The following is a 16,551-nucleotide window of genomic DNA, read 5'->3' as shown; positions in this document are numbered from 1 at the left end:
AATAGTTATTCCAAAATACTGTCTAATCTAGACCATCATTGGCAAAGCTAGTTATTCTCTTTTTAAAGTATTACTTGGGGGGGGGAGGCTGCGCTGTGGCATAGCAGGTAAAGCCACTGCCTGCAGTGCTGGCATCCCATATGGGTGCCGGTTCGAGTCCCAGCTGCTCCACTTCTGATCCAGCTATCTGCTATGGCCTGGGAAAGCAGAAGAAGATGGCCCAAATCCTTGGGTCCCTGCACCTGCATGGGAGACCCAGAGGAAGCTCCTGGCTTCGGATCAGCGCATCTCAAGTCATTGCAGCCATCTGGGGAGTGAACTAGCGGATGGAAGACCTCTCTCTCTCTGCCTCTCCTTCTCTATATATAACTCTGACTTTCAAATAAATAAATAAATCTTAAAAAAAAAAATAAAGTATGACTTGGTTGAGGCAATTAGAAGTGAGTAGTAAATATAAAAGTTACTTAAATCTAAGTAAGTTGAAATTTTGGGCCTTATGTGTGGTAAGAACAATAGTAACCCCCTTATTCTCAGGGAGTACATTCCAACACCCTAATGGAGCCTAAAACTACACATAGTACCGGCCCCTAAATATACTGTTTCTGTTTATATACTTATGATAAAGTTTTATTTATAAATTATAAGGCATGAGATTAATGAGTAATGAAATAGGACAATTATACTGTAATAAAAGTTTTGTAAATGTGTCTCTTTCTTTCTCACTTGAATTGATTAATATTTTTGGCTGAGGTTGACCACAGGTGTCTAAAACTACGAAAAGCAGAAGTGTAGATAAAAGGAGACTACTGTATGTGGGCTATTGTATATGCTATAGATATAAATTATGATATCTTTTTAAAGATTTTTTCATTTGAATGACAGAGATCGTGGGGGAGGATGTGGGGAGAGAGAAAGAGGGAGATCAGACTTCCATCCACTTGTTCACTCCCCACATGCCCACAACAGCCTGGGTTGGCTCAGGGAGAAACTAGGAACCTGGAACTTAATCCTGGTCTCCCACATGGCTGGCAGGGAGCCAACCACCTGAACCATCACCTGCTGCCTTCCAGGGTGCATATTAGCAGGAAGCTGGAATTAGAAGTGGAGCTGGACCTGAACTCAAAGACTCTGGTATGAGATGTGGGCGTCACAAGTGGCAACTTAACCGCTGCATCATTTACCTCGGATGCCTTTCTCTTTAGTGAAGGAGTGGGCACATAGCAAGTAATTGTCACTCCAGTAATATAAAATCCTAATTAGTGAAACCTGCTGAGGAAAATGGGGAGACATAGGTCAAAGGATATAAATACCAGGCATGTAGAATGAACAAGTATAGAAATACATACCATGAAGGTTAGTTAATAAAATACTATGTTTGAGATTTTTGTTAAATGAGTATGTTTTAGCTGCTCTTGTTACAAAAAAGGTAACTGACATTGTAGATACATTAATCTGGTTTACCCTAAGTAACCATTTACCCTCTATGAAGGGACTTCAAAAAGTTCATGAAAAATGGAATTTAAAATAAAAAATTTTTGAAGTCCATGCATTTTTTTTCATGATATACATTTTCTGTGACTTTTTTGAAGACTCCCTTCATATATGTATTCCATAGCTTCAGCTTCATGTTGTAAATGTAACATACATACAATAAAGTTTATTTTTTTTTTAAAAAAAAGGTAAGACTTATGATTACTCCTTGCTATAATTATCAGCCTAATTTAGTTTTTAGACTTTACTTATGAGACAGAGAGAGAACTCACATGTGCTAGTGGTTCACTAACCAAATGCCTGAGAGCTGGAAACACAATCCAGATTTCCCACCTGGGACGTAGCAGCCTAACTACTTGAGCCAGAGTACACATTAGCAGGAAGCTGGAATCAGGAGCAAACCAGGCCTTGAACCCAGTACCTTTTTGTTGTTGTTATTGATAAATATTTATTTACTTATTTGAAAGTCAAGGGTTACAGAAAGAGCTTCCATCTGCTGGTTCTCTCCCCAGATGGCTGTAATGGCCTGGGCTGGGCCAGGCTGAAGTCAGGAGCCAAGAGCCAGGAGCTTCTTCCAGGTCTCCCACATAGATGGTAGAACCCAAACACTTGGGCCATCTTCCACTTCTCCTTCCAGGCCATTAGCAGGGAGCTGGATTGGAAGTGGAGCAACTGGGACCAAGCCAGTACCTTTATGGGATGCCTGCATCACAAGTGGTGGCTTTACCTGCTTCACCACAGTGCCTGCCCTATGTTGTTTGGGATGCCTTAACCAGCATCTTAACTGCACACTGATTTAATTTTTATTGATGATTGAAGAATTCCTTGAGCTTGGTTGTAATATGTTTTTCACATGTCCACATGTGTTAAAGTTTTTGTTATAGGGGCCAGCATTGTGATGGGTTAAGCCACTGGTGGCAATGCAGGCATCCAATATGGGTCCTGGTTTGAGTCTTAGCTGCTCCACTTCTGATCCAGTTTCCTGCTAATGTGCCTGGGAAAGCATCAGAGAATGGCTCAAATGCTTGGGCTCCTATATTAAAGTAGGAGACTAGGAAGAAGCTCCTGGCTGCTGGCTTTGGCCTGGCCCAGCCCTAGCCATTGTGGCCATTCAGGGAGTGAACCAGTGGATGAAAGACCTCTTTGTTTCTTTCTCTCCCTGTCTGTAACTCTGCCTTTGAAAGGAATAAAATAAATCTTAAAAAAATGTTTTTGTTATTGTTTTTAGGCTACTATAGCTGCTTGATTTTTTTCACTCATAAGTCGTTAGTACTCTTCATCTTAAAGGTTATGGTATTTGCATAGTGTATACTTTTGACATCTTGCAGATATCTACAAAATGAAGAAAATGTGTTTTAGACTCATTAACTATTTGAATACATTTCCTGGTCATGTAAGAAATTGTCATTCTATTAGAACTCTTATGTGATTAATTATTTTCTGATTTTAAGCCTTTTTTAGAGCTCATCACACCAATGTATCTTATATTAACTGCTCTTTATTAACTCTTATAACAGGATCATAGAACTCAATGGTGGACAACCGCCTCTCACTTATAAAAGATTTCAGACTCTCATCAGCAAGATGGAACCTCTAGAGATCCCAGTGGAGACAATTACTTCAGACGTGATAGAAAAGTGCACAACTCCTGTGTCTGATGACCATGATGAGAAATATGGAGTCCCTTCCCTGGAAGAGCTAGGTGGGTGTGAACTGTAATAAATGTGGAACTTAACAGTTTGTAAGTCATAAATGACTCATAAAATTTTACCTCTGATTTTTCCACATGAAGTATTAATACATTAAAAGGGAAACAGTGAGGAGGGAAAGAAGGAAGAAGAAAACTGCTAAACTAAGAAATGATAATGCTGTAGTTATTTATGTGCTCTCTCTATATCTGTTGCTATCACCTTAAGATGTACATCCTAAAGAACAGAGACTATGTCATAGCATCTCTCCAGGCCCTCAATTCGCTTAGGCTGTTCTCATAATTTTTCTGCAAAATAATTGTTTTCACAACTGTGATTAAATAAAAAACGTTTTAGTTCCAGAAAATTGATTATTTGTTTTTTTTTAGGTTTTGATACAGATGGCTTATCTTCTGCAGTGTGGCCTGGTGGAGAAACTGAAGCACTTACACGTTTGGAAAGGCATTTGGAAAGAAAAGTATGACAATCTAGATCATCTAGCCATGTTTTATTTTCAAGCTGGCATTTTAAAAATAATTTCATTCTCTTTTAAAAACAAAAAGTAGAATGTTGAAAAAGAAGAGTTCAGGGAAATAAAGTTACATAAACCTAAGTATTTGAAAATTAACTACCTCATTTAAATGCCCTTTCTCCTGTTTTTCTGATTATTTTTCTTGGTTATTTCCTATCTTTCTACTGAACCTGGTTTCTGATGACCATAATTTTGGAATTAGAATAGAATCCTCTGTTAACCTCAGTGGGCAGTGGAAGGTAATCTCAGGCATGTGTTGGGAGTTTGAAGGTGATGTGTTTCACATGAGTCTGTGCTGCATGATAATTGAAATGAAAGAATACTTGCTTTTCTTCCATGTTTAATAAACATATGTAACTTGTGGCTTGGATAATAAATTATTCCCAGAGAACTGGGTAACTTTTGTTAAAAAAAAAATCTGTTTTGAATACTGTGTTTAAGTGGGAAAGACAATGTGATCTTTGTGTGTTTTCAGGCTTGGGTGGCAAACTTTGAAAGACCTCGAATGAATGCTAATTCCTTGCTTGCAAGCCCCACTGGGCTCAGTCCTTATTTGCGATTTGGCTGTTTGTCATGTAGACTATTCTACTTCAAACTGACAGATCTCTACAAAAAGGTACTTTTTAAAATCAGTGCTTACCTTTCAAAATACATTTTTAAAACTTGCTGATAATACTTCTTTGCCTTTTAATCATAGGTAAAGAAGAACAGTTCCCCTCCTCTTTCTCTTTATGGGCAGCTATTGTGGCGTGAGTTTTTCTATACAGCAGCAACAAATAATCCACGCTTTGATAAAATGGAGGGAAACCCCATCTGTGTTCAGATTCCTTGGGATAAGAATCCTGAGGCATTAGCCAAATGGGCTGAAGGTCAAACAGGCTTTCCATGGATTGATGCCATCATGACACAGCTTCGTCAGGAAGGGTGGATTCACCATTTAGCCAGACACGCAGTTGCTTGCTTCCTGACACGAGGTGACCTCTGGATCAGTTGGGAAGAAGGCATGAAGGTAAGTGTTCTAAGAACTGTAGCCAGGTCTTTGAAGGAACTCTAGATGTTGTATATTGTACAGATTCATTTATAATCTAGTGTTTCAGTGAATAAAACTTTTAATCACCACAGTATAGGCATACTTTTGGACAGCAGGATGGTATAATCAGACAGGAGAAATGCTGAAAACTGGCTAAGACAATAGACCTAAACTCATTTAAATGTTTAAAGCAGGCTGTGATTTAAGAGAACTGTAAGATTTAGCATTCTGGAGTTATCGTGTAGATATACTTATATGTATTCATTTCTGTCACAAAAAAGATTTGCCTAAGAATTCTCAGAAATAGTGAATTTATATTATAAATCTTAGAATGTAAATCATTTCACCTTACTTCAACATTGTAACTTTTTAGTAATATTTCTGTTATGTAAAGTGAAACATACTGTGTTTTATGATATCATATTGTGGTTTTATGTAACAGGATTTACAAATATGTTCTCCCTTTCTGACATTATTATAAATTTTCCCTATCTAAGGACCAATTTTGAGCCTTTTTTTACATCTCCTTTATTTCCTTGTACAAAATTGTATATAAAGATGTGTAGCAAAAACTTAGTCAATTTATAATCATTTATTTAACTCTATTTTTTGAATCAAGAAATTTAAAACTTAAATTGTGTAATATTAGTACATTTTTAAAGTACATTTGTATTTAAGTGTGCTCCCTTTATCTAGGCCACTATGCCAAGCTTCTAAGTTTTTGTTGGTGATTTATTTGGTAGTGGTTTTGCTTTTTTGAAAGTGGTTTACTGTTTTTTCTCTGTTAATATCCTATCTTTTAAACCAGTGACTCTAGTAATTTTTTTACCCTTCCCCCAGTAACACTGCAAGGATTGGAAAAGTAAATTCTCTAATCTATATTACCAATATTTTTCTTTCCCTGCTATTCCTCATTATAGAACAAACAAGGAAGCTAACTGGAATGTTTTGATTTTACAGTTTTGTGCTAATTTTCTTTGCCTTGACTTTTGATCTACAGTGACCTCAAAAATGCTTGCTTTGAGAATTATGTGTGTGCAAACTAATTGGTTACTGTTACTTCTGAAGGTATTTGAAGAATTATTGCTTGATGCAGATTGGAGCATAAATGCTGGAAGTTGGATGTGGCTATCTTGTAGTTCCTTTTTCCAACAGTTTTTTCACTGCTATTGCCCTGTTGGTTTTGGTAGGAGAACAGATCCCAATGGAGACTATATCAGGTAAATCAAGGGTTATTACTCAGTTTGGAATAGCTAATCCAGAAGAGCTTTTCATGTTTAAGCAACACTTTAAGTATTCCCCTCTCAAGATGGGCAGCAGAAATAAGGAGAAGGGTAAACAAATCATTTAAATGGTATTGATTTGATTTTGGTCACTGATAGCTGGTAGTTTCTTACAGTTTGCTCATAGTACATTTTATTAATAATTTTTCTTCCTTTTCCCAAAAGGCGTTATTTGCCTGTCCTAAGAGGCTTCCCTGCAAAATATATCTATGATCCCTGGAATGCACCAGAAGGTATTCAAAAGGTAGCCAAATGTTTGATAGGAATTAATTATCCTAAACCAATGGTGAACCATGCTGAGGCAAGCCGTTTGAATATTGAAAGGATGAAACAGATCTATCAGCAGCTTTCACGATACCGAGGTCTAGGTATGTTGATAGTTGCCTTTGATTTGTTGTTTGGGCAGCTGTTTCTGTATTTACTCTTGATTTTGATCTTGATCATAATTTGATAGGATTTTTTTTTCCCTGTTCAGGTCTTCTTGCATCAGTACCTTCTAATCCTAATGGGAATGGAGGCCTCATGGGATATTCTCCTGGAGAAAATATTCCAGGTTGTAGCAGCAGTGGAAGTAAGTGAAAAAGAAATTATTGTACTTCATCACATAAATAGATTACCTATAACAATCTGTCTTTAAAGTTAATATAATAGGTCTATACCCATGCACACACACACATCACCTCACTCTGTTGGTGACATTTTAGAAATGGAAAACATTACATGTAGTAAATACTTAGATCAAGTTAAAGATCTTGCAAACTGGATGTGGACAATGATTTTAAGGGTAAAATGAAATTCGCAACTCTTATTTTCAGAATGTTCATTATTTTTTATTCTCTTTGGGTGTGTACCAGCTATAAGGAAATTAGTGAAGGTCAGTGACCCTGTAAAAATCGTCAAGAGATGTATCATATTCATGCACAGAGCATCTAGTCCTTTTATATATGGGGTTTTTTTCTTACAAAGTCTGGTCTGTGATAGTTTTCTGTATGATATATATTTAGTACCAACTAAATCCTTTAAAAAAAAAGTTATTATTTTAAACACAGAGTGACAGACAGGGAGGGAGGTAGGAAGGGACAGAGATACAGATTTTCCATCCATTGATTCTCTCCCCAAATGGCCTGTGGGCCAGACCAAAGCCAGGAGCCTAGGACTCCATCCAGGGCTCCAATGTAGGTCCCAGGAGCTCATGTACTTGGGCCACCATCCACTGCTTCCCAGGTACATTAGCAGGGAGCTGGATTGGAAGCATAGTAGTAGGGATTCAAACCTGTGCTTCAGTATAGGATGGCAACATCGCAGTTGGCCATTTAACCTGCTGTACCTCAACACTGGCCCTATCGCGTAAATTCTTAATATATGTGACATTATTAATGTTAAATTGGTATGTATTGGAAATTTGAATCATTATGTCAGGAACTTCTTTCGGGTCTCCCAAGTAGGTGCAGGGGCCCAAGCACTTCGGCCATTTTGTGCTGCTTTCCCATGTGCACTAACAGGGAGTGGGATTGGAAGTGGAGCAGCCAGGACTTGAACGGGTGCCCATATAGGATGCCAACACTGCAAGTGGTAGCCTAAGTTGTTATGCCACAGCAATGGCCCCACAAAATTTGTTTTTGAAGTTTTCACTGTAAGTTTCCCTTCTTATATGTTCTTGGTAGTTTGTAATTTAACTTTTCTAGTTACTCTGAAGACATGACTATGAGGACTTGTGATTTTTGTGACTAAACAAGCTAACTGATCAACAGGTCTCTGTTCTTTGCTCACTATCTCTTATACCATTATTGCCATGAAAATAAAATCTACATTTTATGGGAAAGTTATAGACTATAGTGGTATTCATGAATTCACGAAGTCAGAAGACCATAAGGCCTTCCTATCATATAGTCCTATAAAGAAAGAAATATCTTAAAGAAATTCCCAATATATTTATTAAGCTTATTAATTTCCCCTTCTTCTCATAGGTATTTACCCTCTTGATTCATAGTACAATAATTTTTGTCTATTTTGTTAACTTTATAGGAATGGAATCATCTAGTTTGTATTCTTTTTTGTGTCTGCTGCTTTCATTCAACATTTTGTTCTTGAAGTTATTCACATTTACCTTAGTACTAGAAGAAGGAATAGAATTGATGACCTTACTTTTCTCTGAAGAGAGGATAGAACTTCCACTTCACTTATGATCTTGTCTAAATACTGATGGAGTTTGTAGATTCAAAAGGCTTCTGTGACCTAGGCAGCTCATGTGAAGAGCCTTGGGTGATCACTGACATAATAACAAGAGTGTTAATTGTTAAATTAACAACAAGAGTCACTATGCACTAACTTCCCATGCAGGTTTTTTGTTTTTGTTTTTGTTTTACTGTGCAAATTGTTGAACTCTTTACTTACTATAGAGTTGGTCTTCTGTTTATAAAGTTAATTGAAAATGGATCTTAGTGGAGAATGGGACTGGGAATGAGAGAGGGAGGAGGAGGGGTAGAACAGTGGGTGGGAGGGTGGGTATGCTGGGAAGAATCACTATATTCCTAAAGTTGTACTTAAGAAATGCATGAAGTCCATATTCCTTAAACAAAAGGTTTCTTTGGGGGGAAAATAAATAAAAAGAATGGGTTACCTTGAGAAAATAAAACTAAAGGTGACTAGTTTATTGCTTGTCTGAAGGGCCATCTTTATGAATCTCCCAATAAAACTGACCAATCTTTTCTCAGAATCCCTATTGTATTCTGTACTAAAATCCATCCAAACACCTAATATCACTTTTATACTAAGTGATTTGGTGTAGTTGTCTCCTCAGATTCAGCTATGAATCCCTTGAAGGCAGATCCCATATCTTAGTTATATTTGTATCCCTAGTACCTGATATAATCCCTGGCATTCACAGGCATTTAGCACATGTATTAAATATAAATGAAATGAGGAAAGTGTAAATAAATATAATTTAATATATATTTGTTTGTTGCTGCCCTGGATTCGTTCTGAGAGGAGGAGCATGGTGGTGGCAAGAGGTGCAGAGTCACCACACAGACCCCAGGAGTCGGGTGAAAGCAGGCCAGAGGAGAGCAGCCTGCAGACTCGTTTATTTCAGTTGGTACAGCGGCTTAAATAGCCAAGGTAGCCAATCCAATCAAGGGGTGGTTTATGCCCTAACCAATCACAGCCTGTTGCCAGGCAGTATCCGAAGCCATCCAATCACAGCCTGTTGCCAGGCAGGCTCTTTTGCCATGTGGTTTCCAAAGCTATCCAATTACAGCCTGTTGCTGGGCAGGCTCCATTGCCAGGTGGGTTTCAAAACCATTCCTGAGTAACTGACCCTTGCTTGCCAGCGGCCATCTTGGCATGGCCTTCTCACTCCACCACATTTGTTGACCTTTTTAGTGATTAAAAACATGTAACATAAATGTTACCATTTTAATCATTTTTAAGTGTACACTTCAGTGGCATTCAGTATGTTCACATAGTTGTGTGAAGTTTTGCATAATGTTATATAGTTCTACATGGTGACAGGTATCACTATTAGGACAAGTCCCCCTGTTGGCAAGCTAAAGAGTAGCACCATTTAGTGGTGAATTTGCCATAGTTCAGAATCTGACCTTTATTAGCCTTACAGGTCCAAAAATTAGATTTTTTAAGTATAGAGATGACTATTTTATACATGACAGACTAGAAATTTGAAAGTAGTATGAATTAAAGTATCAATGGGGAGTATTACTTTATTAATTTACCATGAAGATATCCCTTTGCAGTGATGGAAGGTCTCTGATCCAGGGCATCCACTTTCCCAATTTGGAATACCTGAAAAGCTGAATGCTTTATCCAGAAAAACTTGATGAACATAAAATAAAAATAAGTAGATGGTCTTGTTTAGCCCCTGAGGTGACCTGTCCAGAGGCCAGAATGCTTGTGTTTTCCTATAATCTGGACACGCTAATTAAAATGTTGTCTCTAAAGCTTACTTTTCTTTTTTTTTAACTTTTATTTAATAAACATATATTTCCAAAGTGCAACTTTTGGATTATAGCGGCCTTTCCCCCCCATAACCTCCCTCCCACCTGCAGCCATCCCATCTCCCACTCCCTCTCCCATCCCATTCACATCAAGATTCATTTTCAATTATCTATATACAGAAGATCAATTTAGTATATACTAAGATTTCAACAGTTTACACCAAAAAGAAACAAAGTATAAAGTACTGTTTGAGTACCAGTTATACCATTAATTCACATAGTACAACTCACTAAGGACAGAGATCCTACATGGGGAGTAAGTGCATAGTGACTCCTGTTGTTTATTTAACAATGACACTCTTATTTATGATATCAGTAATCACCCGAGGCTTTTGTCATGAGCTTCCAAGGATATGGAAGCCTCTTGAGTTTGCCAACTTCGATCTTATATAGACAAGGCCATAGTCAAAGAGGAAGTTTTCTCCTCCCTTCAGAGAAAGTTACCTCCTTCTTTGATGGCCTGTTCTTTCTGCTTGGATTTCACTCACAGAGATCCTTCATTTAGTTTAGTGGGTTTTTGTTGTTTTTGTTTTGTTTTTGTTTTTTTGCCACGTTGTCTTGGCTTTCAATGCCTGAAATATGGGCTTTTTAGCCAGATCCGAATGCCTTAAGGGCTGAGGCCAGAGTTAAAGCTTAGTTTTCTATGCTAGCCACCCCACTCCTATGGCATTGTTTCTTTAGGGCTGATAAAATTCCTATGGCAAGGTAACTACTGCTAAGTCTATATCTTTTCCTTGCTGTATGATTGGAATTGGAATTGTTTAACTCTTTTCTGGCAAGCCCTTATTCCCTTATCTGTAAAGAAATGTTTTAGAGGGGATCTAAAGGAAAAGCGTGGAGGAAAGTGGCGAAATCGAAGGACGATGTCTGTCTCACTTTCTCTCTGTGTTGTACCTTCATGTCTAAATAAAGATTTTCTTTTAGAATGTGACTATTAATGACTTTACCTTTGAACTGCCAATATTTCTATGGCAGAAATATTTTTCTTGAGTTGGGTGTGTGATTTTTGGTTCATTAAGAAGGATTGAAGTTTAGTCCTAAAAGCATATAAATGAGCTTAAGTACAGATACTAAAAATTGGACATGCGGTCTCAATACATACATCTTGGATTTTATTGTAAGTAATTTTACTGTGTTTTAAATACTAACAGGTTGCTCTCAAGGGAGTGGTATTTTACATTATGCTCAAGGAGACACTCAGCAAACTCAACTATTAAAACAAGGTAAGAATGAAGCATTTGAGCATACTGTTCTTTTTGTCTTTCCTATCTTAAACATACATGTTTTAAATGTACAGGAAGAAGCTCCATGGGCACTGGTCTCAGCAGTGGGAAGCGTCCTAGTCAGGAAGAGGACACACAGAGTATCGGTCCTAAAGTCCAGAGACAGAGCACTAATTAGGTAAATATTTTATGGATTTTTTTTTAGTGCCTTAATAGAGTGTGTAATTAACATAAACTCAGATGGAGCTAATCTCTGTTTCATACCAGAGAATCCTGAGGCATGAATCCTTAAGCAGTTATTAAAATTAGTTAATTATTGGACAAGAGATGCATCTGTTTTGGGACAAAGTGCTGTTCTCAGTTTGATGGTTATCTTACAAGATGATCTTTAAATTTGAAAAGCGTATGACTTTGTGGTCAAGTTTTTACTTGGAAAAACACCGCTTTTTCATTTCCTTACTGTGTGACCATGAGTCTCAAACAGTTAAAATGGTGTTTTAATTTTAGTGGCATTTTTGCCTCTTAAATATGTATAATTTTTTTATCTGTTGTGATGCTTCTAAAATCTAAATTCTTTCCAGTTTAAAAACAATCTGGATTTTTAAAAGTGTTGGATCCTTGTAGACATATGAAAGAGCTATGCCTGCATTCATTTTAATTGGACATGGGATACTATTGATGTGATCCAAGTTAATTTGAAGAATATATAGTACATTTGCCAGTGTTTAAAGATTTCTTATAAACTTTATATTTTAATTGCTTAATTTTTTCATACCAACCTAATTAGACTAAATTTCGTGGAGATGATCAATAAATACATCAAGTTTTTATGATTTAATGCTTTATAATCAAGCTTTACTCAGTTTTGTTTGTCTCCCCTCCCCTTTAAATCACAGAAAACATTCAGGAGGAATACTGTTGCAGCTGAAATTTTTGGGGATTTCAATGCTTTTCAACTAAATTATTTTAAAATGTTCTTCACTTATGGAAAGCAGTTACATTTTGAAATGCATTGTTTCTAATGACATTTCTGTGGTTTTTAACTTTTTAATGAATTTCACATAGTATGGGTGGTAATTTGTATATAAAGAACTTGACAAAAGAGTTTGCTTAATGTAAATATAAATAGTCACTGTTAGCATAGATCCATCAATATATTTTTGATAATTTTTCATGTATGGTAAAAGTTGCAAACTGGTATTGTTATCAAACTCAAAGTTTGAGAGTCAATGTGGGGAAATAGGAGGTTTTTAGACTTTCTTAAAAGACTTTGTTAAAATTTAAGGACAAAATTTTCCTGACATCATTGAACTAACTTTGATAATGTTTTAGAAAATGTGTATAATCAAAATTGGTTATTGTAACCTCTGTTAACGCATAGAATATGTTTTAAACTTCATGTTTGCCTGTTTAGACCCAAACGTGTAGAAGGATCATGTGTTAAGTTCTCTGTCTCCCTTTTTTTTGTTCATTTATAACTAAAGTGACCTTGTTATTAAAGTTTATGCAAATATGCCATTTTGTGTACTTGATGGTTGTTTTTCTTTTGTTCCCCTTTTTTTGTAAGGGGAAAAGCATTGCTATGTGAGATGTGATTTATAAATTAGAGACAGATTACATAAACCACATCTTGAATGAAGATAGTATTATAGAACGGACTTTTTATGTATACTCTCTAAGAGACAAAATTGTGGGGAGCAATCCGGACTAGACTAAGTTACTCGAATTAGGACTTATTCTATGCATCTGCTCTCCCACAATATGGCGCTGGGAGAGAAGTAAACAGCTTCCGCACAGCTGCCTCCAGTTCAACCAATTAACTGTAGGACTTGCTCCTGATTGGAGAGCAGCGTACTCAGCCGAGTTGGGATTGGCGGAGGAGGACTATAAAGGAGGAGAGAGACGGCATGCACCAGAAACATCTATGGGGAACATCTAAGGGAACCCGTGCAGCCCCCAGAGAGCCGGCCGGCGGTGTGCCGCTCCCCTGCGGAAGTGGGGAATGCGGCCAGGGGGAACTGCCCTTCCACGGAGGTGGAAGGGATAGTAGCCAACCCGGGAAGAACCAGCAGCAAACCCGGGGAGGGCCGAGCAGACGAAAGAACAGCGCAGGGTCCTGTGTCGTTCCTCCACGAAGAGGGGGAGCGACATAATGGTGCCGTGACTCGGATTAGGAAACCTAGCTCGGATAGGAAACCGAGGACGGATATGAAACTTAGGAGGGAAGAAACGGGACGAATTGGGAAAATATCGGAGAGAGAGACTAGCAAACAGCCTAGGGAAAATACCGGAGAGAGAGATTAGCAAACAGCCTAGGGAAAAGCCGGACGAAAAGGGTGCCGGAAGAAGCTATTGAAAGCCTAGGCATAGACTCGGATACGGACTACGGGGGGAAGCTGGGAGGAATCTCTAAGGTCGAAAGCGAAAGTGAAAGCTAGAACAAACAGACTCGGACGCGGACTGTGGGGAGAGGCCAGGAGAAATGAGGGAGGAATATCGTTGGAGGAAAGCTTGGGGAAACATACCGGGTAGAGAAAAATGTTAGGGAAATTGAAGCCGCGGGGGGCAGGCCAAGGCGGAAACGAAAGCCACTTTGGGATTCTCAAGTTAGCCCGGGAATAGGGGGCGAAAAGTTAAAACCAGAAGCTGAGACGCAAGCCAGATTGGGATCCGTCTGATTAGCCCGGGGAGCAAAGGACGGAAAGCCAAACCGTGGGGCGGAGACGTACGCTGGGTTGAATTCGCCAGGCTAGCCCGGGGAACTTGGATTGAATGCTAGTGGTGGAGACGCAAGCTACGCTGTGTTACTCGCGGAAGCCGCCGCGTGCAGAGAGAGCACGGGGCGTGAATAGATAGGGAACGCTGGCGTAGGCCGTGGTTCAGACGCGAAAGGGTTAAGCGTGGAGACCGCGGAGCGCGCGAAGCCGAGCCGCGCAAAGCCAGGAAGCTGCGCAGATGAGAGAGGCGCGCGGGCTGAAGCGGCGCAGAGCCGGGAACCCGCCGGCGGGGCGAGGTGCCGGGAAGCTGCGGGGATAAGAGAAACAGAAGTTTGGAAGTGAAGTAAAAGAAAAATAGGAATGCTGGAAGATAGAAGTAAAATGGGAGAAATAGGAATGCCCGGAGATAGAGAAATAGAGAAAAATAAGGCCTCCCCTCAACATGCCAATTTAGAAGGCTTGGATTCGGTCTGCCCGATTAGTGAGGCGATGAGCACCTGGGCGGCTAGCCGCAGGTCACCGAAGACAGGCACGAATTAACATCAGTAAAGCTTCCCCACAATGCAACAATTAGGAGGCTTGGATTCGGTCTGCCTGATTTAAGGCGGTAAGCGCCAGCAAAGCTCGACCAGAGTATGAGCTGCAGGTCACCGAAGATAGGCACGAACCAACACTAATAAGTCTCCCCCACAATAAGGCAATGAGAAGGCTTGGATTCGGTTTGCCTGATAGGTTTTGTAAGCCCCTGCGGGCACAGCAGAGCATGCGCTGCAGGGCACCGAACACAGGCATGCATCAGCGCCTAAAAACCTCCTCACAATGGCGAAGAGAGGACCCGGATTCGGTTTTCCTGATTGATAGGACTTGTAAGAGCCTGTGGCAACTCTAGCAAGTAGAGCAGAGTGTGTGCCGCGGGACACCGAAGACAGGCGCGTATCAACGCTAAAAAATAAAAAGAAAGGGGGATCTGTGGGGAGCAATCCGGACTAGACTAAGTTACTCGAATTAGGACTTATTCTATGCATCTGCTCTCCCACAATATGGCGCTGGGAGAGAAGTAAACAGCTTCCGCACAGCTGCCTCCAGTTCAACCAATTAACTGTAGGACTTGCTCCTGATTGGAGAGCAGCGTACTCAGCCGAGTTGGGATTGGCGGAGGAGGACTATAAAGGAGGAGAGAGACGGCATGCACCAGAAACATCTATGGGGAACATCTAAGGGAACCCGTGCAGCCCCCAGAGAGCCGGCCGGCGGTGTGCCGCTCCCCTGCGGAAGTGGGGAATGCGGCCAGGGGGAACTGCCCTTCCACGGAGGTGGAAGGGATAGTAGCCAACCCGGGAAGAACCAGCAGCAAACCCGGGGAGGGCCGAGCAGACGAAAGAACAGCGCAGGGTCCTGTGTTGCTCCTCCACGAAGAGGGGGAGCGACAAAAATGACTAAGTATCACATATTTAATAAAACAGTATGTTTCAAAATTAATTTACAAAAAAGATTTAAAGCTAAGGGTTGTTTTCAAGTAATAGAGCTTATGAGTCAGACTTTACAGAGTAACTAACACAGTTAAGAGCATCAGCTCTGTAGTCAAATGCCTGGCTCTGCCTCTTTACTGGCTTTGAGATCTTGGGCAAATTCTTAACTTTCTGCATATATAAAATGGGGATGAGACAGTATCTGCTTCATAGTCCAATTCCATGTAAAATGCTGATAAGTGTGCCTGGTGTGCTAGGGTACTCATAAACTGTTAGCTATGTGCTGCATAGCTCCCTAAATTGCATAATACACAGTCTGCATACTGTGTATTGTAGTTCTGGCTAGCTGCCATTATAATTATGGCTGTTGTTATACCTTGACTGTTCTCTAGTAGGCTAATTCTTGCCATTTTCAATTATAACCAGTGACTTTTCACTTTATCATCTTTAGTTGTGATAGATAATCAGTGTATGTGCATTTAAAAGTAGCTGAAGATGATTTGGGGTCAAAATACAGAAACTTAACTCAGATGATATGCAGTTTAAAAAATATACTGGATAATGAATTAACAATGATCAGGGCTGGTGTAATGCAGCAGGTTAAGCCACAGCTTGCAACCCTGGCATCCTATTTCAGAGAACCAGTTCAGGTCCCAGCCACTCCACTTCCAATCCAGCTCCCTACTAATGTGCCTGGGAAAGTAGTAGGTGATGGTCCAAGAACTGGGGACCTTGTCACCCTTGTGGGAAACCCAGAGTTCTGGGCTCCTGGCTTCAGCTTAGCCCAGCTCTGATTGCACCATGCAGTTCTGAGTTTATTTTAATGATTTTTTCTTTTCTGTATCCTACTCTAATTCCCTCTCCCTAAATGCAAGTGACACACTTAGGTTAGTCTGGACCACAAATGCTTGTAATTCAGGAAAGGATGCAATAAATCCATGAATAATGGAGTTTTTAGATAAGGGTATCTCAGAGGAAAAAAAGGTGCTGGACAAGTATCTCCTACTCATATGCAGTAGCCATTCAGTTAATTCTAGAATATGTTGGAAATCATAGTTGAGGACTCTAGATTCGGCCTATTACTATTTTTAAAAGATTTATTTAGCTG

The 16,551-nt window shown here is 39.5% G+C and overlaps 1 protein-coding gene across 2 annotated transcripts in view; it reads left to right on the top strand.

Annotated features, from left to right (window-relative positions):
* The window catches only part of CRY1 (cryptochrome circadian regulator 1), a 98,066-nt gene extending 85,291 nt beyond the window's left edge, over positions 1–12,775 (top strand). The window contains exons 4-13 of one of the 2 annotated variants that reach the window (XM_002711421.6): positions 3,009–3,193; positions 3,569–3,657; positions 4,187–4,327; positions 4,409–4,720; positions 5,810–5,961; positions 6,190–6,392; positions 6,500–6,595; positions 11,186–11,257; positions 11,332–11,435; positions 12,154–12,775. In XM_002711421.6, the coding sequence (XP_002711467.3) occupies positions 3,009–3,193; positions 3,569–3,657; positions 4,187–4,327; positions 4,409–4,720; positions 5,810–5,961; positions 6,190–6,392; positions 6,500–6,595; positions 11,186–11,257; positions 11,332–11,435 (1,354 nt within the window). In that variant the 3' untranslated portion in view covers positions 12,154–12,775. The remainder of the gene's footprint in view (positions 1–3,008; positions 3,194–3,568; positions 3,658–4,186; positions 4,328–4,408; positions 4,721–5,809; positions 5,962–6,189; positions 6,393–6,499; positions 6,596–11,185; positions 11,258–11,331; positions 11,436–12,153) is intronic. The other variant, XM_089307587.1, reaches the window with a different exon arrangement.
* Positions 12,776–16,551: the final 3,776 nt, after the last annotated feature.

The sequence above is a fragment of the Oryctolagus cuniculus genome, chromosome 11 (assembly GCF_051225735.1).
Source record: "Oryctolagus cuniculus isolate XC-2025 breed Fujian yellow rabbit chromosome 11, ASM5122573v1, whole genome shotgun sequence".
In the NCBI taxonomy this organism is placed as follows: Eukaryota; Metazoa; Chordata; class Mammalia; order Lagomorpha; family Leporidae; genus Oryctolagus; species Oryctolagus cuniculus.
This window is presented reverse-complemented; position numbering and strand designations above follow the sequence as displayed.